At 43.2% G+C, this 26,969-nt stretch overlaps 1 protein-coding gene across 1 annotated transcript in view; it reads right to left on the bottom strand.

Annotated features, from left to right (window-relative positions):
* LOC102935007 (dynein axonemal heavy chain 5) overlaps positions 1-26,969 on the bottom strand; it is a 275,261-nt gene that overhangs the window by 26,744 nt on the left and 221,548 nt on the right. The window contains 4 exon segments of the mRNA XM_043540319.1: positions 586-718; positions 19,615-19,803; positions 23,495-23,842; positions 24,592-24,713. Of these exon segments, the coding sequence (XP_043396254.1) occupies positions 586-718; positions 19,615-19,803; positions 23,495-23,842; positions 24,592-24,713 (792 nt within the window).

Here is a 26,969-nt window from a genome sequence, read left to right on the forward strand (position 1 = left end):
GGGGTTCATGTGGGTACAAAAATGATTAGGGGACTGGAACACATGACTTCTGAGGAGAGGCTGAGGGAACTGGGATCGTTTAGTCTGCGGAAGAGAAGAATGAGGGGGGATTTGATAGCTGCTTTCAACTACCTGAAAGGGGGTTCCAAAGAGGATGGATCTAGACTATTCTCAGTGGTAGCAGATGACAGAACGAGGAGTAATGGTCTCAAGTTGCAGTGGGGGAGGTTTAGGATGGATATTAGGAAAAACTTTTTCACTAGGAGGGTGGTGAAACACTGGAATGCATTACCTAGGGAGGTGGTGGAATCTCCTTCCTTAGATATTTTTAAGGTCAGGCTTGACAAAGCCCTGGCTGGGATGATTTAGTTGGGGATTGGTCCTGCTTTGAGCAGAGGGTTGGACTAGATGACCTCCTGAGGTCCCTTCCAACCCTGATATTCTATGATTCTATGAGCAGTGCCGCAAGGCACAGTGAATTGCAGGACCAGGGCACCATAAATCAAGGTAGATGTGGGAACATTGTTAGTGTCACTATACTGTTATAATCCTTTAGAAATTAATGATGTATGATTATATACTTACCATCTATGGCGAGTTTGAGATCAGTCAGTGTAGTTCGAACTCTTGATATAACATGCTGCATACGGTCAATTTCCTGACGTAGAAATATATTTAAGGGTTGAATTTCTCCCATCTTTTGAAGCTGGGCTTTCACCTAAACAGAGTTTAGGGAAAAAAAACATATCTATTATTATGTAGATATACAAATATGGTAACACTTTTAAAAGCACAAAGGTACTTTTTAAAATTTTACCCATAAACCCTAAAAACCAAACTACACAGTAATGGATGGCCAATGGTCATCCTGCACCAGCTTTATGGTCTAGTATGTTGTGACTCTTCAGGCCTAGTAAAAAGGAGCTTCATCCCAATGGAGGGGAGACTGCCAGCTTTTGGAAGGGAAACAGCCTTTACTTCTACAGTAGAAGCTCAGAGTTACAAACACCAGAGTTACGAACTGACCGTTCAACCTCACACCTCATGTGGAACCGGAAGTACGCATTCAGGAATCAGCACAGACAAGAAAAAAGCAAACTCAGTACATTACTGTGTTAAATGTAAACTACTAAAAATATAAAGGGAAAGTTAAAAAAAAGAAAAAGATTTGACAAGTTAGATAGAGTTAGAATTCTAATAAAATCAAACATCGGCCTAATACAGTGGGTGCTATTTTGCCAAGGCCAAAAGTCCATTAAATGTTAATTTGTGCTTTTCTTGAAAGACACCAAGGTTTTGTAGACACAGGGAAGTTAATGCAGAGTAAGCTAGATGAATTTAAAGCACGCTAGTTTTACCATACTAAGGGCTAGTCTACACTTAAAATGCTGCAGGTGCGCTGCTGTAGTACTTCAGTGAAAACACTATCTATGCTGATGGGAGGGCTTCTCCAGTTGGTGTAGGTAATCCATCCACCCCCACCCCCACCCCCCCCCGAGAGGAGGTAGCGAAGTCTATGGAAACATTCTCCCATCGACCTAGCGCTGTCTACACTGGGGCTTGGGTTGGCTTAACTGCGTCATTCATGGGTATGGATTTTTCACACCCCTGAACAACATAGTTAGATCAACCTAATTTCCTACTGTAGACCAGGCCTAACTCCACAAGTGGACATTCAAATGCCCCCAGACAGCTTAGCTTACTACACTTTAAAGGGTAATAAGTTAAAGAGCAAAAAGGCACACTTAGTGCACAGTATCCAAGTACACACAGAGTTAATGAGGAGTAGTGTTGTGATAACTGAGCCTATAAATAATGACAGGTTTCAGAGTAACAGCCGTGTTAGTCTGTATTCGCAAAAAGAAAAGGAGGACTTGTGGCACCTTAGAGACTAACCAATTTATTTGAGCATAAGCTTTCGTGAGCTACAGCTCACTTCATTGGATGCATACTGTGGAAAATACAGAATATGTTTTTATACACACAAACCATGAAAAAATGGGTGTTTATCACTACAAAAGGTTTTCTCTCCCCCCACCCCACTCTCCTGTTGGTAATAGCTTATCTAAAGCGATCACTCTCCTTACAATGTGTATGATAATCAAGGTGGGCCATTTCCAGCACAAATCCAGGTTTTCTCCCCACCCTCCCCAACAAACCCATTCTCCTGTTGGTAATAGCTTATCTAAAGTGTTAAACCCTGGATTTGTGCTGGAAATGGCTCACCTTGATTATCATACACATTGTAAGGAGAGTGATCACTTTAGATAAGCTATTACCAACAGGAGAGTGGGGTGGGGGGAGAGAAAACCTTTTGTAGTGATAAACACCCATTTTTTCATGGTTTGTGTGTATAAAAACATATTCTGTATTTTCCACAGTATGCATCCGATGAAGTGAGCTGTAGCTCACAAAAGCTTATGCTCAAATAAATTGGTTAGTCTCTAAGGTGCCACAAGTACTCCTTTTCTTTGAGCCTATAAATTTACCCTAATTGTAAGCTTAATTGTGAAAAGTATATGAAAGCTCATAAAATGTTACAATAACCTAAAATAACAACTGTTACTAGAAAGTCAGTGAAGTTGCTTTCAATAATGAATGTTATAAACAGGTGCAAAAGACCCAGACAGACTAAATTAGTCCAAACAAAAAGGCCATGTTAATATAATTCAAGGACTATGTTAAAATCATGCTTGGTTAAAAAAAAGATTGGAAGTTAATAAACCAAATGTGGTAAGTTGGAGATTAGGCCTAATCAGTGACCAAAATAATAAGGGGATGGAGTATTCCACCCGCCACTCTCTTTTTGGGTCCTTAAAGAGAAAGACTTTGGAGGAAAGGAAAAAAATAGTAAAGAACAGATGGAGGCTGCTGCAGCAAGCTTCATCATCATGGCTGCCACCCACATCAGTTCCTGGGACTCTGGGCCTTCTTTATCCTAATCCTGAGGGATGCCCAGACCAGACTGGGCTGGAGAGAAAGTTCCAGATGACAATGCCACCCCTTCTAGTGCCAGCTGAATCCCAAACGCCGAAATTAAATGGGATCAGACTTTAACAATTGAAGCAAAACTCCAACTCATCTCAGTTAACTTCTCTTTTTACCCAAAAGGACAGTTATCACCATCTTTAATACCATCTAAAAGATTGTCATACACAAAGGTTTTTCCTTCTAAAACTCTCTCCAGCTACAGTGAAAGGGAAGAAGATATGTTGTTAAAATAAAAGTCTTATTTTATGTTTATCTTACTTTATATTTCAAATGCTTTATCCGTTTTTCCTTCTTTTCTGCATTTTTAATAAAAGGTTAAAAGAAAGTTTAATGGTGTGTTTGCCATGGTACTAAGCAGGCTGAGGTCTCTCTATACCAAACCCCAAACCTTGTTTAACATTGTTCAATGTTGGACAATGAGACTGGGTTATGTTAACATCTTTGGCTCATTTATTCTATTTAAATTAATATAACAGTAGCTAGTTCACTTGAAATTCACACCCTAGGTTTCTCCGTACTAGTTTCTCCATGTAGACAAGCCCGAAGGGTGAATGCTATTGTAACAACATAATGTTATATCTAGCACCATTCCTCTTTAAAAAGGAAGAAAAGAGTAGCACTTGAAAGGGATACTTGATAGGACAAGAGAGTAATGCTTTGACAGCCTCCATTTCTCAGGTTTCATCTTCAGGCCTTTGAAAATACCCTTTTAAACTTTACATGGTTTTCTCCTTGGGGGACAACCACCAGTGAGGTTATTCATTATATTTTAATCATATGCATATATGATTTTACAGAAAGGCTGTCCAAGGAGTAGGTGCCAACAGATTACACCAATGCTTTCAAGTTTGACAGTTCACTCTACAGAATGAGTCAATATGCTTTTCTTTCTTTCTAAATCACTAAAAGCAGCTAGTACTAGAGCATTTAAAATTAGAGCTGGGAGAATAGTTTCCTGTGGACAATTTATTTTGTGAATAATGCCCTCTTTTCTGTTCACAAATGATTTGCAAACAGCCTTTGATTTTTAAGACTTTCACAGGAAATCCATTCCTTTTGCCCAAACAGCCAAAAGAACAACTATCAGAGGGGTAGCTGTGTTAGTCTGTATCCACAAAAACAACAAGGAGGCCGGTGGCACCATAAAGACTAGCAGATTTATTTGGGCATAAGCTTTCGTGGGTAAAAAACCCACTTCTTCAGATGCAAGTGTGAGGAAGTGGGTTTTTTTACTCAAAACCCATGAAAGCTTATGCCCAAATAAATTTGTTAGTCTTTAAGGTGCCAAAAGAACAACTGTTTGCTCCACTTAGTGTTTTGTCTCAGTATCCCTGTGATAAATGAAAGGGGGTAGGCTCCCTGTTATGGACACACAGCCAGCCAGTTAGCTATAAAATCCCTCTTAGGCCTAGTATACACTACGAGTTTATGTCGGATTTAGCAGCGTTAAATCAAATTAACCCTGCACCCGTCCAGACAATGAAGCCATTTTTTTCCGACATAAAGGGCTCTTAAAACCGATTTCTGTACTCTTTCCCAATTCGGGGATTAGCGCTGAAATCAACATCGCCGTTTCGAATTAGGGTTAGTGTGGATGCAATTTGAAGGTATTGGCCTCCAGGAGCTATCCCACAGTGCACCATTGTGACCACTCTGGACAGTACTCTGAACTCGGCTGCACTGGCCAGGTGTACAGGAAAAGCCCCGGGAACTTTTTGAATCTCATTTCCTGTTTGGCCAGGCGAGCTCATCAGCACAGGCAACCATGCAGTCCCAGAATCGAAAAAGAGCTCCAGCATGGACCGAACGGGAGGTACTGGATCTGATCACTGTATGGGGAGAGGAATCCGTGCTATCAGAACTACGTTCCAAAAGACGAAATGCCAAAACATTTCAAAAAATCTCCGAGGCCATGAGGGACAGAGGCTACAGCAGGAACGCAACACAGTGCCGCATGAAACTTATGGAGCTCAGACAAGCGTACCAGAAAACCAAAGAATCAAATGGATGCTCCGGGACAGAGCCCCAGACATGCTGCTTCTACGCTGAGCTGCATGCAATTCTAGGGGGGGCTGCCACCACTACGCCAGCCCTGTCCGTGGACTCCAACGATGGGGTACTTTCTGCCATGCCTGAGGATTTTGAAGACAGGGAAGATGAGCAGGAGGAGGACGAGCTTGAGGAGAGCACACAGCACACCATTCTCCCCGACAGCCAGGATCTTTTTATCACCCTGACTGAAATACCCTCCCAACCCAACAAAGCTGGAGAAGGGACCTCTGGTGAGTGTACCTTTTAAAATATAATACATGTTATAAAAGCAAGCGTTTTTTAATGATTAAGTAGCCTTGAGGACTTGGGATGCATTCTTGGCCAGTACAGCTAATGGAAAAGTCTGTTAACGTGTCTGGGGATGGAGCGGAAATCCTCCAGGGACATCTCCATGAAGCTCTCCTGGAGGTACTCTAAAAGCCTTTGCAGAAGGTTTCTGGGGAGAGCAGCCTTATTCCATCCTCCATGGTAGGACACTTTACCATGCCATGCTAGTAGCAAGTAATCTGGTATCACTGCATGACAAAGCCTGGCAGCATATGGTCCCGGTGTTTGCTGGCATTCAAGCAACATCCGTTCTTTATCTCTCTGTTACCCTCAGGAGAGTGATATTGTTCATGGTAATCTGGTTGAAATCGGGGAATTTAATTAAGGGGACATTCAGAGGTGGCTGAAAAGAAATCCTCCCAGCAGTTAGCCACGCGGTGGGGTGAGGGGGCCATTGGTGCTGAGCTGTTCGCGTTTGGCTAGCAGGGATCTTCCCTGATACCAGCCACACGGTGGGATGAGGGGTAAAGCAATCATCCCAGAAAATTGGATGGGGGGAGAGGGGGTTAGTTTGGTTTCTGCTGCTGCACGTTAACAGGAAAACCACAGCACTAAATGGCCAACTCAACATGCTTTGCTTGGTATGGGAGAGGAGGGCGCTGCGGTTACGAAGGTTGCAGAAGCCGAAAGACTATGGCTTACCATGGCTGCCTGCAAGCCGAATTCTGTTGCCCGACACTGCGTGTGTGATCTCTAACACCAAAGCTGCAGGCACTCAATATAAGATGCAAAATGCGACCTTGTACCAAAATCTCATGTGCTATGTAATGTGAATAGTGTTGTTCACCATGAAAGAGTATAACCACTGTTCTGTAAAATGTATCTTTTTAAATACTTCACTCCCTTTATTTCCTCCAGCAGCTGCAAACGTTTCAAGCCTCCCTCCTCCGTCCCAAAGGCTATCTCAAATAAGGCGGTGAAAAAAACGCACGCGCGATGAAATGTTCTCTGAGCTCATGCAGTTGTCTGGCACTGACAGAGCTCAGCAGAATGTGTGGAGGGACACAACAGCAGAGTACAGGAAAGTGGCCAATGAACGTGAGGAGAGGTGGCGGCAGGAAGATCAGAGGAGGCAGGATGCAACGCTGGGGCTACTGCGGGATCAAACGGACATGCTCCAGCGTCTGGTGGAGGTTCAGGAATGGCAGCAGGATCACAGACTGCTGCGGCAGCCCCTGTTTCACCACCCTCCCTCCTCCCTAAGTTCCATAGCCTCCACACCCAGATGCCCAAGAATGCAGTGCGGGACGCTCCGGGCACCCAACCACTCCACCCCACTGGACAGCCCAAGCAACAGAAGGCTGTCATTCAAGAAGTTTTAAAGTGGCCTTTTCCTTCCCTCCTACCCTCCTCCCACACCCCACCTGGGCTACCTTGTGAGTTATCTCCCTATTTTTATAATCAATTAATAAAGAATACATGGTTTTTAAACAATAGTGACTTTATTTCCTTTGCAAGCAAGCTGTGATCGAAGGGGGGAGGGTGGGTGGCTTACAGGGAATTTAGAGTCAACCAAGGGGGCGGGTTTTCATCAAGGAGAAACAAATAGTGTCACTCGGTTCCCTAGCAAGTCATGAAACTGGTTTTCAAAGCTTCTCTGACGTGCAGCGCTTCCTGCTGTGCTCTTCTAACTGCCCTGGTGTCTGGCTCCATGTATTCAGCGACCAGGCGATTTGCCTCAACCTCCCACCCTGCCATAAACATCTCCCCCTTACTCTCACGGAGATTGTGGAGCACACAGCAAGCAGCAATAACAATGGGAATATTGGTTTTGCTGAGGTCTGAGCGACTCAGTAAACTGCGCCAGTGACCCTTTAAACATCCAAATGCACACACTACCACCATTCTGCACTTGCTCGGCCTATAGTTGAACAGCTCCTTACTACTGTCCAGGGTGCCTGTGTACGGCTTCATGAGCCAGGGCATTAAGGTTAGGCTGGGTCCCCAATGATAACTATAGGCATTTCAACATCCCCAACAGTTATTTTCTGGTCTGGGAAGTAAATCCCTTCCTGCAGTCATTTAAACACACCAGAGTTCCTGAAGACGCAAGCGTCATGAACCTTTCCCAGCCATCCCACATTGATGTTAGTGAAATGTCCCTTGTGATCCACCAGTGCTTGCAGCACCATTGAAAAGTACCCCTGCGGTTTATGTACTGGCTGCCCTGGTGGTCTGGTCCCAAGATAGGGTTATGCGTTCCGTCTATAGCCCCACCACAGTTAGGGAATCCCATTGCAGCAAAGCCATCTACTATGACCTGCACATTTCCCAGAGTCACTACCTTTGATAGCAGCAGCTCAGCTGGATTGCATTGGCTACTTGCATCACAGCAACCCCCAGAGTAGATTTGCCCACTCCAAATTGATTCCCGACTGACCGGTAGCTGTCTGTCATTGCAAGCTTCCACAGGACTATTGCCACTCGCTTGTGAACTGTGAGGGCTGCTCTCATCTTGGTATTCTTGCGCTTCAGGGCAGGGGAAAGCAAGTCACAAAGTTCCATGAAAGTGCTCTTACGCATACGAAAGTTTTGGAGCCACTGGGAATTATCCCCAACCTGCAACACTATGCGGTCCCACCACTCTGTGCTTGTTTCCCGGGCCCAGAATCGGCGTTCCACGGCATAAGCCTGCTCCAGTAACATCATGATCTCCAAATTGCTGGGGACTGCGGTTTTAGAGAAATCTGTGTTCATGTCCTCATCACCGCGCTGCTGTCGCCTCCTCGCCTGGTTTTTCAGGTGCTGGTTCTGCATAAACTGCACGACAATGCGTGAGGTGTTTACAATGGTCATAACTGCTGTGGTGAGCTGAACAGGCTCCAGGCTTGCCATGCTATAGCGTCTGCTCAGGCAACCCAGGGAAAAGGGCATGAAATGATTGTCTGCTGTTGCTTTCACGGAGGGAGGGAGGGAGGGTTGACTGATGACATTTACCCATAACCACTTGCGACAAATTTTTGGCCCCATCAGGCATTGGAAGCTCAGCCCAGAATTCCAATGGGCAGTGGGGACTGTGGGAACTGTGGGATAGCTTCCCACAGTGCACCGCTTGGATTATCGACGCTTGCCACGGTACTGTGGACGCACATTGCTGAATTAATGTGCTTAGTGTGAACGCATGCACTTGACTTTATACAATCTGTTCTCAAAAATCGACTTCTGTAAAATTGGAGTACTTTTGTAGTGTAGACATGGCCTTTAGTAACTGTTCTCTACTTGCTTTACCTGTAAAGGGTTAAAAAAGTCTCACTGCTAAGCATAGGTAAAAGGAAGTGAGTGGTCACCTGACCAAAAGAGTCAATGGGAAGGCTAGAACTTTTTAAAATTGAGGAAAAAACTTCCCCTTTGTCTGTCTGTGGTTGTTCTCCCGGGTAGAGGGGGTTAGAGCAGCGATGCTGTAAGAAGCTTTGGGCCAGGTATGAAGAATCATCTGTATTATACCTAAAAACTACTCATTTGAAACCCCAGATATGTAAGTAGATCAGGAAATGTCTAGGAAGATGCAATTAGGTTTATCTCTTTTATTTCTTTATGGCTTGTGGATTCCTCTGTGCTAACCCCAGGTGCTTTTGTTTTGCTTGTAACCTTTAAATTGGACCTTAAGAAAGCTATTCTTGAAGCTTAATTCTTGTATTTGTTCTTTTTAAATTTAGCAATAGCCTGAGTTTTCAGGTGTATTTTCTTTCCTTTATTTTTTTAAATAAAATTTACCTTTTTTAAGAACAGGATTGGAGTTCTGTGTCTTAAGAGGTTTGTGCACATTTTTTTTTTAAATTAGCTGGAGGCAACAGCTGATTTCCTTTGTTTTTGCTGCTCAGCTTTTCCCGGGGGGGGGGGGGGGGGAGGGCTTGAGGGTACCCCACAGGAAGGAATTCCCAAGTGCGCCCTCCTGGGTTCTCAAAGTGGTTCTGCACTTGGGTGGTAGCAGCATCTACCCATCCAAGGTCAGAGAAAAGCTGTACCTTAGGAGTTTAATACAAGCCTGGAGTGGCCAGTATTAATTTTTAGAATCCTTGCGGACCCCCACCTTCTGCACCTGAAGTGCCAGCCTGGGAATTTAGCTTTGACAATCCCAAAGAAAAAGCGTGATACACGCTAGATAGAAGAAGAGCACTTCACATAGGAGAGGTACGATGCTGCCACAACACTATAATACAGAGCAATTCCCAGGGCTTGGGAATTCTTCTAAGAAACACACATTTTTTAAAGAAATGCAAACCTCTGTATATTCCATAACAGCAATGAAATGTATCAATGCAAGAACTACACTATATTAATTCATCCGTAGCTGCATTCATAGCACTCAGCCTTGACCATCAAGTACAACACAACACAAGGCTTTGAATTAATGACATACCGGTAATTCACAACCTGTCATGCCTTTGTTTTCATTGAGATGAGACTCAAATCGTGACCTCCTGTGAGTTTTGCTAATTACAGTACAGTCCTGTTCTTGGAAATCTTATTGTTAATTACATGATGAAGCGCATAAATTTTGAGTCATGACTGATTGTTTTGCATTAGATTCTGTATCAACCAACAAGATCACTCATTTCCTGATCCCTATTGTAGAATTACATTAAGAAACCAACCTGCCTGGCAGAAAGGAAACCTGAAGACAGAACCCATTAGTCAAAAGAGCCCTCTCTGAGATGAAACAAACTAATTACAAAAAGCCCAGGTAAAAATATTTCCTCACTAGTTGCATATATTTTATCAAGTCACAGTTGGATTGTGAAGTGGAATGTAAACAGATGTCTGTTAACATGAAATACAACAATTTCATAAAGGAGGCAACAAAAATCACAGTCATACTAGTTCTTACTGTTTGTATAATGTCATGGTCCTAGCATGCATGATCCTTACTCAGATGTGCATGGGTAACACAGTACTTTGAGTTCCAGTGGAAAGGCCGTTACCATGAACGAAGATTAGTGACCAAGTATGACCGTAAGCATTGCTGATATTTCTACAAAATATGCCTTGTGAGGTATCACTTGAAAACAAGGGTGAATAGTATCATAGTGGAAGATATGTAACTATACTACATGTGGAGTTATGGATGTTCTTTGATACTATGTTTTAAAGTGAATTTGAACGAAACAGGTCTGCTCAGGTCAAATACAAATGAAGCAGGGTGACCAGTGACAATGGAGTTGCAATTTACATATGCTGTAAACAGAACCATCAAAGCTCAGAAGTTGGTTTGGGACTCAGCATGTCTGGATCATAAAGAACTGTGTATTTGCTTATCTAACCAGCCTGGGTCATCAGGCAGAGACAATGAAGGTACATTTACTGGGGATATGTTGGGGTCACTTGGCTAATAGTAACCAAGGGTGGTGGAGACCAGAATGTGGCTGTGGTGTAAGAAGCAGGCGGCTGTATTTAGAGTTGCTGAACCAGGGCTGCTTATCACACAGAAATTCAATGCAGGCTTATATGCTGGCTGGGAGCATCCAGATAAGGGAGCTACAGCAGCAAGCATTTTAAGGCAACCAGGGTTATAGGTCAGGCAGTGACACAACTTTTCACTGGTCTGGGTTGCACCCCATAGTGTGACACCAAGTAAGTTACTATAGCAGCTCAGGAATTTCAATCTGCTTCTACTTCAAAACTGCAAATTAAGATAATGCTTTGGAATCATTTTCATTAGTCTCCCCCCAGCCCCTGTACTGCCCTGTCAGTAGATTTGGGGAGGACACCATTTTGAGAGGTGATATCCCCTTCCAAAATATGGTAGGGCTGTGGAGGAAAGGCAAGTTCAGTGAGATGCCCCTCCCCCTTGCCACTCCCACCACAAACAGAGCTGCTTTAGAGTGGCACCAGCAACCAGTTCAAGGTAGGAAGGATGAAATCCGGGAGGGGGATGTATACAAAATCATCCTATCATTACTGTTACAGCTCTCTTATTGGTTAAGGGGGGTCACAAGGCGCTGTGGAATAACATAAAGACACCACAACAGAGGGGAATTTAAAGCTGAAATGTATTTAGAGCAAATCGTATATAGGGAAAAAATATTGTCACTTGGATTACACAGCTGACCTCCAATCAGCAATAATGCCTTTAGAATTCCATCATTATATTCCCTAGTGATGTTTTTCAACCTGTAAGGCAATTTTTTTTCATTACTATCAGGATTCCCTCCCCACTCTGAACTCTAGGGTACAGATGTGGGGACCGGCATGAAAGACCCCCTAAGCTTATCTCTACCAGTTTAGGTTAAAACTTCCCCAAGGCAAATTCTTCCTTGTCCTTGGAACGGTATCACTGCCACCACCAAGTGACAGGTTTCAGAGTAGCAGCCGTGTTAGTCTGTATTCGCAAAAACAAAAGGAGTACTTGTGGCACCTTAGAGACTAACCAATTAGACAAAGATTTAGAAAAAAGGACCACTTGGAGTTCCTGTTTCCCCAAAATATCCCCCAAAGCCCTTCACCCTCTTTCCTGGGGAGGCTTGAGAGTAAACAAGGTGAGCATAGACCAGACCCTTGGGTTTTTAGGACACTAAAAACCCCAATCAGATTCTTAAAAACAGAACTTTTATTATAAAGAAGAAAAAGTAAAAGAAACACCTCTGTAAAATCAGGATGGAGGATAATTGTACAGGGTAATAAGATTTAAAACATAGAGGATTCCCCTCTAGGCAAAACTTTAAAGTTCCAAAAAACAGGAATAAATCTTCCTCTTAGCATAGGGAAAATTCACAAGCTAAAACAAAAGATAATCTAACGCATTTCCTTCCTATTACTTAAATTTGTAATCTTAGTTGCTTAGTTCAGGTATGGCTTTAGGAGATGCATTTTCCCTGCCCTGGTTGCTTGCTGACGCAGAGAGAACACAAAGAAACAAAACAAAAACCTTCCCCCACAGATTTGAAAGAATCTTCTCCCCTTATTGGTCCTTTTGGTCAGGTGCCAACCACGTTATCTAAGCTTCTTAATCCTTTACAGGTAAAGGGGGGATTTTATGCTACCCTTAGCTGTATGTTTATGACAATTACAAACCTAACTGCACGATGAGTTGACATTTATATTTGCATCTATCCTCACACATATGGAGAGACTGGACCCTATCATTTTACTTCAGATGAGAAGGTTACTCACCCTGTGCAGTAACTGAGGTTCTTTGAGATTGTTGTCCCTGTGAGTGCTCCACTTTAGGTGTCTTGGTGCCCTGTTTTTGTAATTGCAGATTTGTAGTAGCCGTGCACCAGTTGGCTGCACATGTGCGGCAGCTGTCTCACGCCGCTCTGAGTGGCTACCTAGCATGCGCAGCCAACTGACCGCCAGTTCCTTCTCTACCCCAGAGGATCAGCATGACACTCTGAAGTAGAAGGGAGGAGGTGTGAAGTATATCTCGGTAGTGGAGCAGCCACAGGGACAACCATCTCGAAGAACCTCAGTTACTGCACAATGTGAGTAACCTTCTGTTCTTCTTCGAGGAGCACAGGGGTGAGTGCTCTACTTTAGGTGACTATGGAGCAGTACCCCTCAGTGGAGGGGCGGCTTTGAAGTTGGTTTATTGATGGTGGCTAGCACCGAGAGTCCAAACTGTGCATCTGCAGCTGATTGTTGCTTGAGCACGTAGTGTTTAGTAAAAGTGTGGGCAGAAGCCCAGATAGCTGCTCTACAAATATCCAGGATGGGTATGTCATTAAAAAATGCTACTGAAGTTGATAACACTCTGGTGGAGTGTGTGTGGACTCTTGGTGGAACAGGGAGGTTGTTCCGCTGGTAACACAAATGGATACAGCCCGACAGCCATTTAGTGAGTCTCTGTTTAGAGATGGTCTGACCCTTTGATCGTTCAGTTTTAGAGAGAAAAAGACGAGACGATTTTCTAAATGTTTTTGTTCTTTCTAGGTAAAAGGCTAGTGCTCTTCGGACGTTGAATGTGTGAAGAGACGCTTCCCTGTTGTTGGCATGTGGTGTTGGGAAAAAGACAGGTAAGTATGTTGGTTGATTTAGATCAGTGGTCACCAACTGGTTCATCGCGATCAACTGGTCAGTCCTGGAGACTCTCCCAGCTGATTGCGATCTCCGGTCACTAAAAGTCTGGTGCAGCAGGGCTGCTGCTAAAGCAGGCTCCCTGCCTGCCCCAGCCCCATGCCACTCCCGGAAGCAGCCAGCACACCCCCGTGGTCCCAGGGTCGGGGGCGGGGGGCAGGGGTCTCCACACGCTGCTCCTGCCTGTAAGCACCACCCCCTGCAGCTCCCATTGGCCAGGAATGGGGAACTGTGGCCAATGGGAGCTGCGGGGGTAGTGCCTGCAGAGAGGGGCGTTGGCCCCTTCCGGGAACGGTGTGGGGGCCCAGACAGGCAGGGAGCCTGCCTTAGCCCTACTGTGCCATCGACTGGGAGCAGCCGAAGGTAAGTGCCATCCGGGGGGAGCCCACATTCCAACCCCAGTCCCAGAGCCAGCACTCGATATGCCCATTCTATGGTCCATGACCATAGAAATCAGAGTGATTAAGTTGAGGAATTGCTGATGGGGTAACCTTGCTGTTGCTGTCAGGCAATCGAGATAGGCCTCTATAAATTCCAGTTGTTGGACAGGGACCAAAGTGGACTTCTGAAGATTTATTTGAAGTCCGCAGTTCATAAAGAGGGCTATTGTGGTATGTGCGGCTTCTAGTGCTGCCCGCCGTTTTGGTGCTCTTAACAGGCAGTCATCCAGGTATGGAAAAATCATGACCCCTAGTCTGTGAAGTTGAGCTACAGCGATGGCGAGGACCTTGGAAAAGACCCTTGGGATGGTTGACAGTACAAAGAGTAGCACTTTGTATTGGTAATGTTGATGTCCTAGGGTGAAGTGCAAGAATCTTCTGTGCACTGGGTGAATGGTGACATGAAAGTAAGCCTCTTGCAGGTTGAGGGACAAGAGCCAATCTCCTTTCTCTAATGCTGGAATCATCATCGATAGGGCCACCATTTTGAATCGCTGTGTTCTCACAAACTTGTTGAGTTTGCATAAATGCAGAATGGGTCTCCATCCGCCGTTCTTTTTCTGAGTGAGGAAATAATGGGAATAAAATTCTCTTCTCCTGTGTTGAGCTGGTACAGCTTCCTCGGCCTCTAATTGCAGGAGGTGGTTTATTTCCTGATGTAATAGGAGCTCGTGAGAGGGCTCCCTGAAGAGGGACAGGGAAGGGGGGTGGGTAGATGGGTTAGAAATAAATGGGATCGAGTAACCCTGATGGATAATTTCCAGGACCCATCTGTCTGTGGTGATATTATTCCAGACTGGGTAATATGGTGACAGGGGTCCCCAAACCGTGTTGAAGTGGGGTTGAGATCCGGAATTAGAGATTGTAGAGGTTTCAGGCCCTTGAACAGACCTTCAAAATGATGGCTTAGAAGTGGAAGGCTGGGATGTGGAAGGCTGGTCTTGATTCTGTCTTCGTCCCGTCTGCCTCCATTTAGGCGTTGGGTATGGTGTCTTTGAGGCTGGGAGTATGGTGTAGCCTGGAATTTTTGGTTATAAAACCTGCCCTGCTTTTTCATGTTTCCAGGGACACAGATGCTGAGAGTCTTTAAGGTGGCCTGGGAGTCCTTTAAAGTATGCACAAGTATGCATTGGTGGATTTGGCAAACAGTTTCTGACCTTCAAAGGGTAGGTCCTCAACCGCAGCTTGTACCTCTCTCAGGAATCCTGAGAGGTGGAGCCAAGATGCCTGACACATGACCATGGAGGTCGCAATGGAGCATGCTGCTGTGTCTGCGGAATTGAGAGAGGCGTGGAGGGCAGTCCTTGCGATGAGAGACCCTTCGGAGATGTTGGACTTACACGCTTCTCTTGTCCTCTTATATTTTCAATAAAAGATTTTCAATAGAAGATGACATTGTAGAAAACAGGTTTTGTGTGTGTATTCTGCAAGCAGTGCAGATTAATTCGTGATGCGGAATTGCAAGGTGGCGGAAAAATAGGCTTTGTGGCCAAAGAGGTATAGCCTCTTCCTGTCCTTGTCATAAGGGGTGGATCTAGATGGTTGCCATTTGCCCCTCTGATTTACTGCCTCCATGACCAGTGAATTAGGAGTGGGGTGGGTGAAGAGAAATTCAGGCCCTTTTGCCGGCACATAATATTTTTTGTCCGACCTTTTGCAGAAAGGAGGGGCCGTGGCTGGCATCTGCCAGATGGTTTTTGCAAGGTCCATTATGGCAATGTTAATAATCAGTTCTATTTTTGCTGATGGGGATGCCTGGAGAATGTCAGTGAGCTTATGTTGGGTCTCAGGGATCTCAGACAAGGCGACGTTGAGGGAGTCTGCTACCCTCTTGAAAAGATCCTGAAAGGACTTGAAGTCATCCCCCGATGCGGAGGGTGGTGGCATGATTGTTTCATCTGGATGAGATATGTGTAGGTGGCAAGGTGTCTCCTTCAGGTGCGTCTGCCTGCTCGTCAGTCTCCTCATCCGGGCCTCTGAAGGTGCTGGGTCCATTGATGCGGGAGAGCGGGGTGTTTTGGTGACCAGTGGGTTAGGTGCTCTAATGTTCTGGGCCCTATAAATGGCCCATGGGTCCCAGTATGGCCAGTTGGATGGGAGGGCCATAGGAGGTGGCAGCCAGGATGGGGGTTGACAGGCTCGCGTGTCTACCAGTTACTGGTGATATGAGGGTCCAGCTTTAGGAGCGGAGTGGCCAGGGGTGTACAGTCCTGAGTCAACCTCCTCCTCATCATCACTGGATTGAGGTGGCGCTGAAACCCCAGGGGTAATGATCTGGTTTAGTCCGCGCCTCACTGGGCTACCATCGGTACCGAATAGGGGGATCCCTGGCATAGAAGAAACTGCCAGGTACGCCTGTCTGGTGAAAAGTTGCGGTACCAGAAAGCTCGGTGCCAGGGATGGCAGCGCAGTCTGAGAGGAAAGGGTCAGAACTATCAGTGCCAAGGTCTTACTGAGCTGCGTGTGTGCAGCAGGTGGTGCCATTACACTGGTCAGTGTTGGGATGTTCTTCGGCACGGTCGGTGCTGAGCTGAGGAGCTTGACTTTAGATCATGCACCTGCCTGAGAGCCTGCCCATACCAGTCCTTGGCTCCTCGGGAAGTCTTGGTACCGGGGCTCTTGGTGCCGTCAGTACCGGGGAAGATTTTTCGCCAGGACACCATTTCTTTTTAGGCAGATCTTGCTGTGGCGATGACTGAGACTGGTGTTTGGTCACCTTTTTGGAGACAGAGTCCTTAGAAGCAGTCTTGGTAGTGCAGCCCTTGTCTGAGGCTGCTGGCGACTGTTGGTCAAGAGGCGTCCTGGTCTCTGGGTCGGAGGCTGGCCTGAGGGATTTCTTCATCATGAGTGACTTAAGTTGGAGGTCCCTGGCCTTCAGTTTTTTACAATGAGGACACTTTTGGGGAATTGGGTCTCTTCGAGACAGCGGATGCACTGAGCACGGCCATCTGAAACTGGTATCAATAACCTGCAGGTCAGGCATTGTTAAATCCAGGAGAACCAGGCATGCCTGAGGGAGGTCCAGCTCTGGAGAAAAACGGGGTAGCCCATTTTAAAGCAGTCGTTGTTGGTGGAGGCCCGCCGGGTGGCGAGTGGGGGAAAACTACACTAATTTTTTTTTAATATGGAGGAAATTAAAAGTAATGTTAACTGAAGTTAACTAGAATTGAGAGGATACAAGAAAAAAGGCAGGAACATGATCTATCTATGGAGTTGAAGGGGTGCTGCTGTCGCTCTGACTCAAGCCAAGGGCGGTAAAAAGGAACTGGGGGTCGGTTGGCTGCGCATGCTAGGTACCTGCTTGGAGTGGCGCGAGATGGCTGCTGCGCATGCACAGCCAATCAGGGCACTGCTACTACAAATCTCCGATTACAAGCGCAGGGCACCAAGACACCAAAAGTGGAGCACCCACAGGGACACTCCTTGAAGAAGAACTCTTTGTTATCTGTTATGTAAGTCCCTGAGTGAGGAGGCTTGGAAGCAACAGAACTCTCCGGTTTCTTCTGTATGTGAAATGGGAAAACTAAAGGGGATCTTAGGGTGTGCAAGACAGTTTCAATTGTTTGTCACTTGTTTTGATGTAATCTCATAAAGTGTTTAAAGTTGTTTTTGTGACGGGTTGTCACCCTTGGGGTGCAGTCTGGGAGCTGTGGGAACTGCGGCATCCTTCTAAGACACACAGCTAGGTTGGGGACACATCCAGCCTCAACCCAGGCCCTGTTATCCCCCAACACAACAGCAGGTGGTGACATCCACCCAAACTGGGCTACCTGATTGCAAACAGTAGACACCAGCCAGTTTTCCAGCTCCGGAGGCATGCACCCCACTCTGGAGTATAAAACCAAAATTATACCATCTTGCACTGCACAGAGATCTGTACACTGTAAGCTCATTAATATGTCTACCCCTGCAACATGAAGAATGTGTTTTATGTTTAAACAAAACCACAAACTAAGTCTAAAATACTAGAAAGATTGGATATGAATTAGCAATTTCTCACCCTGACTGATGATACAAGCAGGCTTGCAGATTCTCAAGGCACCAGCTGCACTTGCTTTACAGCTTGGGCTCCCACCCCCGTTCCAAGTCCTTTTCCTTTCGAGCTTCTCTTAGGTGTTGAGTTGTGGGGGAGTGAAGAACCACAGATGAGGTCACTCCCTGCCTTATATAGCTTTAACATATGGCAGGAACCCTTTGCTCTAAAAACAGTTCCCAGCCAGTTTGTGGAAAAATACAGGTACCCAAAATGGAGATCAGTGTCATGTGGTCTGGTCACATGCCCTTGCATGCCCTGCTGAGTCATAGCAGCCATTACTTACAGACTGTCTGAAGCGTTCTCAGGAAGGCTCACCAGGTAGAGGATAAGCTTCTCCTAAGGCCTATCATTTTTCCTAATGGCCCTTTACTCTGAGTAGGCCCTTCACAGCCAACTATCTAGACTGGAAGCTTCTTGCCCAGTGGGCATCACCCAGGTGTAACTACATTTGAAATATAGATACATAGTCAATATTCATAATTTTAGATACAAAAATTATACATGCATACAAATAGGATAATCATATTCAACAAATCATAACTTTTCCAATGACACCTTACATGACGCATCTTGTACAAAATGCACCATAAGTATGCCATAATTGTATCATAATATTATTACTGGGATGAATATGGGGTGTTGTGTCACAGTATTATTTGGAGATATTTTAAATTCTGTTTTTATGAGTGATGTTCTACTTATCTGAAGGGCTACAGGAGACCATCAATGTATGAAGAGGCATACACCATGGGGAAAATGGGTCAGTTTGTTCTGATAGTCAGTGAGCTCAGATCAGGTAGCTGCCCCAGATGGATAAGGAAGAAGACAGGGGCTCTATCAGAGACTCTTGCTTTGTTCTAAGCTTTCAGATTATACCAGAGATGAACATTCTGCCATAGCTCATGCATAGTTTGCGGTTTCTACTTTCATTTTATTACTCAATTAGATGTTTGTCTTCTTCTGTACTGAAAAGTGGGAGTCTTTGGGAATCTGGTAACACAACCAAGTATCCAGTGAGTAGGAAGAAATACCAATATATTCAGTTGTTGCTAAACTCTGTTGCTGCTTCATTCACAGCATGTCTAGAATCTGTCCCTTCCTGTCTATTTCCCCTGCCAGAGTTCTTGGCCATGCCTTAACCAACACAATCTCTCGCTGATCTTCCTGAAACATATTTCCCTTCTTTACAGACTATCCAAACTGTTATCTCCAAGCTCTTCTTCCTTGCTTGCTGCTCCAGCTCTTTTCATGTCTCTCCACTCATACCACATCCGCTTCCTCGATAATTTAAAACTCATCTAGATTATTAAAGCTCTGCAGAGCTCTACCCTGCATTTATGTCACCATTAGTCACCTGCAACTCTGGCAAGCATATTTGGTATGTGATCCTGCTTTTGCTTGCCGCCTAAAGAGCCATCCGCACCTTTGACAAATGTTAATGTAATAAAATAAAATAACAATAATATCCACTTTCTTTTATTCGAACACTAATGCAAGACTCACCACCACTTCCAGACAGCATGTCATGTTAGTGTTTAAATACTATGTAACTAACCATTATTTCTTCATATGTAACTTTTTGATGTATATACATTGTAGATAATAAACCAGAACACTTATACTTTTAATAAAGTGTGAGTTATTTCATTAATTAAAATACTTTAAAAGTTGCACAGAGAAGTGTTTCCACATGAATGGCATATATAATAATTCATATGTATCTATGCAGCAGTGTCTTGCTGTATATATTTGTACCTCATGAGGGATGTAGTCTGGTGGCAACTTCTCCAGCATCTCATCAGCAAGACGCTGTACCATTGCTTCTCTGGTTTCCCCTCCTCCACTGCTACTGTCTTTAGGCTGAATGCTAACTATTGTGCTTAATGTCTCATTAGCCATATTAGTCTGATAAGTTATGTCTGCATTAGGGTGAAGTCCAAACACCTTAAGATAAAAAAAGGACACAATAAGAAAAAAATGAAGAATTATGTCTAAAAAAAATAGAGTGCTCTTGTTAATACACTATATTGATTTTTTAAAATATATATCAGTTAATAGTCTACACAAAAGAAAAAGACAAGGGAGCAGATCCTTAGATAGTGTAAATCAGCATAGCCTCATTAAGGTTAATGGGGTTACACTGATCTAAACTAGCTAAGCATCTGGATCAAGTTATACAAAAAAACTCTAACGTAAGCTATGAATGAATGTGCACCCCCTAAAACCAGCCAAATCACCTTATCCATTTGTTTCAGAAAATGCTTTCCTTGACCTATTAATTTTAACAGAACAGTTACTAGTGACTACAGTACTGACTACTTCCGTATCTTAGTCATGTGAAAGATATGCACATGTATGGTATTGTACAAGTCATAAATATTAGTAATTATGATGTTTCCTTTATCATTACTTTTCCATCATTTTCCATTTCTGACTCCCCACCCCCAAGTTGTCTTTCTTTTTAATTTTCTCTTTTCTCTAATTTAATTGTTAGGAGAGATACTGGTGGATTAGGTTCTAAAACATGGACAATAAAAAACAAAACCCAAACTGTATATATATTTAAAAGCACCCATACAGATGTTATGAACAGAGATATATTCTGGATGTGTTATGTCTTTCTGGTTTTAAGTCTTTTTCCCCTGGCTGTGAAGACTTGATTCTTTTATTTAGTCTGAAAGAGGTATAACATGAGCAGTGACCTATGCCCTCCCCTGCTTCAGTCCTGACCTAAAAACAGCAACCATAGAAGATAACAACAGTTCAGACTTCATGCTTATTCAATCTTCGTATTCTCTGCTGAGACTATCAGTAAGTCTTTAACTGTCCATTTGGATGGTGATTCTTGTCCACCAGGAACTGGACTGTGGACATCAGCTCATTTCATATACACAAGACACGTTTAATTATCAGTAAAATTACTCTAAGAATAAAAGGCATAAAACGATTAAATTTAATATTGTTATGCTTGCAACTTTAAAAATTCAGTCAGATCTTCAGCTGGTGTAAGTGCATCAAAGTAAATGGAGCTGCACCAGTTTAAACCACCTGGGAATCTGGCCCTGAAAGTGTTATTGTTATAGATCCAGTTCTACTTGCAGACACAGTGTATGCACACAATTCCCACTGAATTAGGCTCCAAGTAGAATTTAAAACATATTTCACAGATAGAACTTGTAAAGTTAATACAACCTGCGTATTTAGAAATATGTGAAAGAGTCAATGCACAGTATTACACCTGTATTGACTATCATGGAATAAAATAAAGCATTTGGAGATTAAAGATGTTCATGATTTTTTGATCTCTTTTGTTGAAGAGAGTGAGATTTTCTCCGGGCAAAGGAATTAGGATATGGCTGGCAGGAACCATATCATCTTTATCATTTTAAAAACAGAAAAGCTTCATTTTTGCTAGAGTGAAGTTGTAGCAATGCCTCTGTCCTAGTTCAAAACAAGAGAAAATGTCTCCCTTTGTGTATGTAAATTATAGTCCTAAACTGAGGGCTAGATTCATCCCTGGAGTAACTTCACTGAAGTTAGTGAAGTTACTCCAGGGATGAATTTGGTCTTGTGTGCATCTTTGTGCATGCATGGGAGAATAAAGAAAAAACAGAAAAATCGTATTATCCTGGGGCAGTTCAGTGTCCTTAATCCTCCTGGACACTAATCTAGAAACTCAATTTAAAGGGTGTTTTGGATGCATAAGGAATCCAGAACTGTACCCCTTAGTTTTTCAACTGACTATTGAGTTTCAAATCCGGCCGTAAACACTCCACACCCTCCTGTCTGAAATCTAAGTGCATTTCAAAGGGATTTTTGAATTCAATAGCTCTCTTCAGAAGACAGTGTTTATTCTGATTTACTAATGCAAAGGTTGAATTTCATCAAAGGAGCAATGATACAGCAGTCAGATTTATTCAATCTGTCTTTCTTAACCAAAAATGGAGATAGGAGGAAACAAAAATTATACTGTCTTGACTAATACAATATCCTTCTTGGATCAGAGAAGACTGAGCTTAAAAGGTCAGGGGTTTCCAACAGCAATTCAGAAGGAGCTTGGAGTGACAGAAGGAAGTTGTCACTTTCCTCATGACCTGTGAGAATCTGGGTCAGTCTTTTGAAGGAGAAAGAGATCTTTGCATATTCAGGGTTCGATCCTACACCATTGAAGTGAAAGGCAGAACTCCCGTATATAAAAAAAACCCCACAAATCTGGATTGGCAGGCAACAAAATACTGAGAAAATAAGCCCCCAAATTCTGAAGCAGGCTTCAAAACACTGACGAAAAGCAGCTGCAGGAGCCGGAACTGAGATCTGGGAAAGAGCTGAAGCAGATGGGATGCAGTTCCTGTGGTGACCTGCTTCACTGACTATGATCAAAATGGATCCACTGGAATGTTGGGAGAGCAGCATTTACACTCAGCCAGGGAAGGTGCACATCAGCCAGTAGGGAGTCTGGCTTGCACTTACCCTGCTATTGCTGCCTTAAGGCTCCAAAACCTTAATAGCTAAGGGAGTTGCATTAAGAAGCTGAGACCCAGAAATGAGAATCCTGGACAGATGGTGGGTCAGAATCTCACCCAAAATCAATGGAGCTAGGGGATCTGACCAAGTATCTTTAGAGAGATATTTTATCCAGCGCTTTTCCACAGTTGCTTCTCTCCCTTCAAGAACTCAGATGATGTCATCTATTTTTGCAGCTCTTTTGCAGAATCCCGATAGTCCATTCTGTATGTTTGGAAGTACCTCTGTGGTTTCCTTTCTTGGAATTAGAAGAGGAACCTTCAGTTCTGGATTATACCACTACAAAGTAAAATTCAGGCTTTGCCTACAATGGGCTTTTTGCACGGGGTAAACTGCACTGGTCTGAGCCATTACTGTAGTCACGTTGCACTGTGCCTACACTAATTTTACCTCATTTTCAAACAGGAGAAAGCCACACTGGTGCAAGTCACCTTTTACAGTGGTACAGTACAATTACACTAGAGATTTGCGCCAGTGTAGCTATCTCAGCGCAGCTACACTAGCATAAAAAAACACCAGTGCACACAAGGCATTCATGGATCAATCCCTGCAGCAACCTGCATGCAACTTGGAGGGAGGAGCCCAGGTTGCAGGAGGAAAGAGTTTGGAGGAGGCAGCAGAAAACCAATCTGTGTGCACATGGCTAGGATCCTTACTGCAGTTGCAGGATCTCTGCAAACAGTTCTCTTAATAACGAGACAGTTCAATTTTACAAGTACGGAGTCCTTTCACGTTATTACCTAGCACCTGGTGGTGGTGGATTAAATAGTCTCAGAAACAAGTCTGTATATTCGGTGCATTTTAATTCCAATACATGTTCTCTTCAGAGGCATTTGTAAATCTCATAGTATATGCATTATGAACAGTTAATAACAGTGATACAGAAGTCAAGAGCATCCATTTTTATTTCAACTTCAACTAACAACTTCCTGTTCTCAAAATGGAACAGGCCCAGATGATAACACTGGCTTGTTACGTGAGAACAATTGTTTTCATTTTCATAACGTCTGTTATCTGAGCTCTGCCCTGTTCCATATATGGATGATTAGAAAAGTCTAGCACTTTAATTAGTATAACTCTCTTAATGCTTTAAAACTTAAAACATTTTTACCTCAGGTGTATCGACCATTGGCAGCTGCTCTATGTGCTGGAGATAGTCTTCAACTGTCTTGCCTTTTGGAATAATGTAAGCTTTGTAGAAGCAAAATTTGTCAGTAAACATACTTTCTCCAAACCACACTCTGGCAAATGTATTTAGCAACATTTTGTCAAGGTCGTCTGTTACACGGCCACCATACTGTACTTCTCCAAGCATATAGCGAACACAGCTCCAGTTCACCCCACGCTTAATGTCAACCGCATCCAAATGATTCTGAATAAACTGCACACTGGCTGCAAAGTCTGCTTGGTTAAATTCATAAGGGATGTTCCAGCCCAACGGACCAAACTTTCGTCTTTCCTAATGGAGGGAGATGTTTAAAAGGGTGAAGTTTAGTAACAGAAATTCTACGTGCAAAAGAATTTGTGAAATATACTTAAAATGCAGGTTTCAGAGTAGCAGCCGTGTTAGTCTGTATTCGCAAAAAGAAAAGGAGTACCTGTGGCACCTTAGAGACTAACAAATTTATTTGAGCATAAGCTTTCGTGAGCTACAGCTCACTTCAAAATGCAATAATCCACTAACCATCAATAGAAATTAAAGGGACACTGAGCTTGATTCTAACTGTGTTTACTCCACTGACTTCAATAAAACTATTCTTGATTTACACTAGTGTGAGAACAAAATCAGCCCCAGAATTAATTAGCTGAAATCTTATTTTTTTAATATAACCCACAGGGAGAGGCAAAGGAGCAGGTATTACAAATGACTGGATAGAAATATTTTTATAATTGTTCTTAAAAAGTTCAATGACAGCCACCTGATTAATTTCTGAAAAGATCTTTCATGGAGGATGAAGGTGTATATTATCCATTTTCCTCTCAGGTGTCTCCTGATGGAGGGATATGATCAGTGTGGGCAGGTAAGTTCAGTATTGGGGGTATGTTTCAGTTTAGGGTATGGGTGACATCTTTTGGCTGTTCTCATTTTACATGTCCAATTTTGCCCACCACATTATTTATATTTAACACAGCTTTCAAGTTCTTAATTATATTCTCATTTATGAAATATGGTTTTTTAGTGTAATTGTAAGACAGTTAATTAATAACCTGAACAGTTGTATGTAGAAATGCCACAGCATATAACAATGGTTTCCACTGTGGCATATTGCTCACTTCCAGCTGTTCCTGAGTAATAGCAGAGTATGTCCGCTTTAAACCAGCCTTTACACCTAAAAAATAAATAAATAAAATAAAAATCACACTGTATTAGTAAAAAAAGGTATAGCATCCATATCTTGGCATTTTAAGATTGATTTAGGTCTGTTGTAACAGATGGCCTTCTATGAGAAATGATTATCCCAACACAGAGTATCATTTTTTCTATATTCTGAATCACTGAACTGTTTATTCATTTTGATACACTATCAGTCAAATTACATTTTAGATATGCTTATAGGGACAGGCTTAAACCAAAACATTGGATCTAAAATGTGAGAGTGTCAAAAATTCAAACACAGCTCCAGAGCAGAATTTTTTTTTAAAAAAACCCCCTCTATTTTTAAAATGGGCTGACCCTACATTGCAAACTTGGAGTGTTTGAAACCAGGATCCTAGTCTAAATTTTGGAGGGAAAGCCCATTTCTAATTCTAACACTTTAAACGTTACCATCCCAAAATATGAATTTGCCCACATACAATTTTTTTTTCTGTTTGGAGGAGGGATTGATCATTTTTAATGGTCTATAAAGAACCATTGTAAAGCCCCTCATCATCATGGCTTTTGTTTTTATGTAATAACTTAACATATTATTTAGTATATCACAAAAAGTGGGTTTTTTTTTATTTAAAATATTTAAAGTGTGACCTTCTGAATTAAATGAAACAAAGGTCATCTTTGGGTAGGAGCAGTGATGCCACAATCTAAGCAAAGCAGCGAGGTGCACTTGCTCAGGCTTAGGCCTGGGAGTCCGCAGAGCTAAGTTCTGTTCTCAGCTTTGTCACTGACCTACTGTGTGACCTTGGGCAAATCACTTAACTTCTCCGCACCTCAATTTACCCAATGATTAAACAGGAATAGTGCTATTTACTCACCACTGTATGGCATTTTGATATCAATGAATGAAAAGGGCTACATGAGTTCCAAGTCTTGTTATAATTGCACGTTCTCTGGCCTACAGCAATCATGCACTAGGCTGATATTAAGAGCATTCCAGTACAACTTTCTGCCACTTGGACTGCACAAGTATAAATACTTCTTTGATGTTGCCAATCTTGTTAAGCAATGGAAGAGAGTCCCAAAACTTTGCAGCCTAATTTCAGATAAATGATGATGCTCCAAACCTAAATTAAGCTCAGGAATCTTGAAACAATTGTTCATATTTAATCTGATTCTAAATATTAGCGATGACTGTAGATATATAAATACATACAAAAGTTAAATATACAGTTATATATATTCTGCTAACCAAGAAAGCCATCCACCATGTCTTATGAAATACAATGATACATATTAAAAAGGGTCTGTGGTTCCAATTTTCAAAGACAAGGTGAAATCCTGGCCTTACTGAAGACAGTGGTGAAATTTCCTTTGACTTTGATTTCACCCCCGGGCCTTAACAGGGTGTCAAAATCCCACATTTGGCATATAGGCACACAAAAGGCCATTTACATCAGCACCTAACTGATGAGATGAGAATCCAGCCACTGTGTTTGGATGTTGTACTAAGGTATCCGCATTTGTTCACTGGGCTTCCTAACACAAATCTGTACAAGTCTCCTAACACAAATCTCCACCAGCCCTCTGTGAAGAAAGAAGTAGTTTGGGACTATTTAGAAAAGCTGGATGTGCACAAGTCCATGGGGCCGGATGCGTTGCATCCGAGAGTGCTAAAGGAGTTGGCGGATGTGATTGCAGAGTCATTGGCCATTATCTTTGAAAACTCATGGCACTCGGGGGAAGTCCCAGATGACTGGAAAAAGGCTAATGTAGTACGCATCTTTAAAAAAGGGAAGAAGGAGGATCCTGGGAACTACAGGCCAGTCAGCCTCACCTCAGTCCCTGGAAAAATCATGGAGCAGGTCCTCAAGGAATCAATTCTGAAGCACTTAGAGGAGAGGAAAGTGATCAGGAACAGTCAGCATGGTTTCACCAAGGGCAAGTCATGCTTGACTAATCTAATTGCCTTCTATGACGAGATAACTGGCTCTGTGGATGAAGGGAAAGCAGTGGACGTGTTGTTCCTTGACTTTAGCAAAGCTTTTGATACGGTCTCCCACAGTATTCTTGCCAGCAAGTTAAAGAAGTATGGGCTGGATGAATGGACTATAAGGTGGATAGAAAGCTGGCTAGATTGTCAGGCTCAAAGGGTAGTGATCAATGGCTCCGTGTCTAGTTGGCAGCCGGTATCAAGTGGAGTGCCCCAAGGGTCGGTCCTGGGGCCGGTTTTGTTCAATATCTTCATAAATGATCTGGAGGATGGTGTGGA

Source organism: Chelonia mydas, chromosome 2 (genome assembly GCF_015237465.2).
Source record: "Chelonia mydas isolate rCheMyd1 chromosome 2, rCheMyd1.pri.v2, whole genome shotgun sequence".
NCBI lineage: Eukaryota > Metazoa > Chordata > Testudines > Cheloniidae > Chelonia > Chelonia mydas.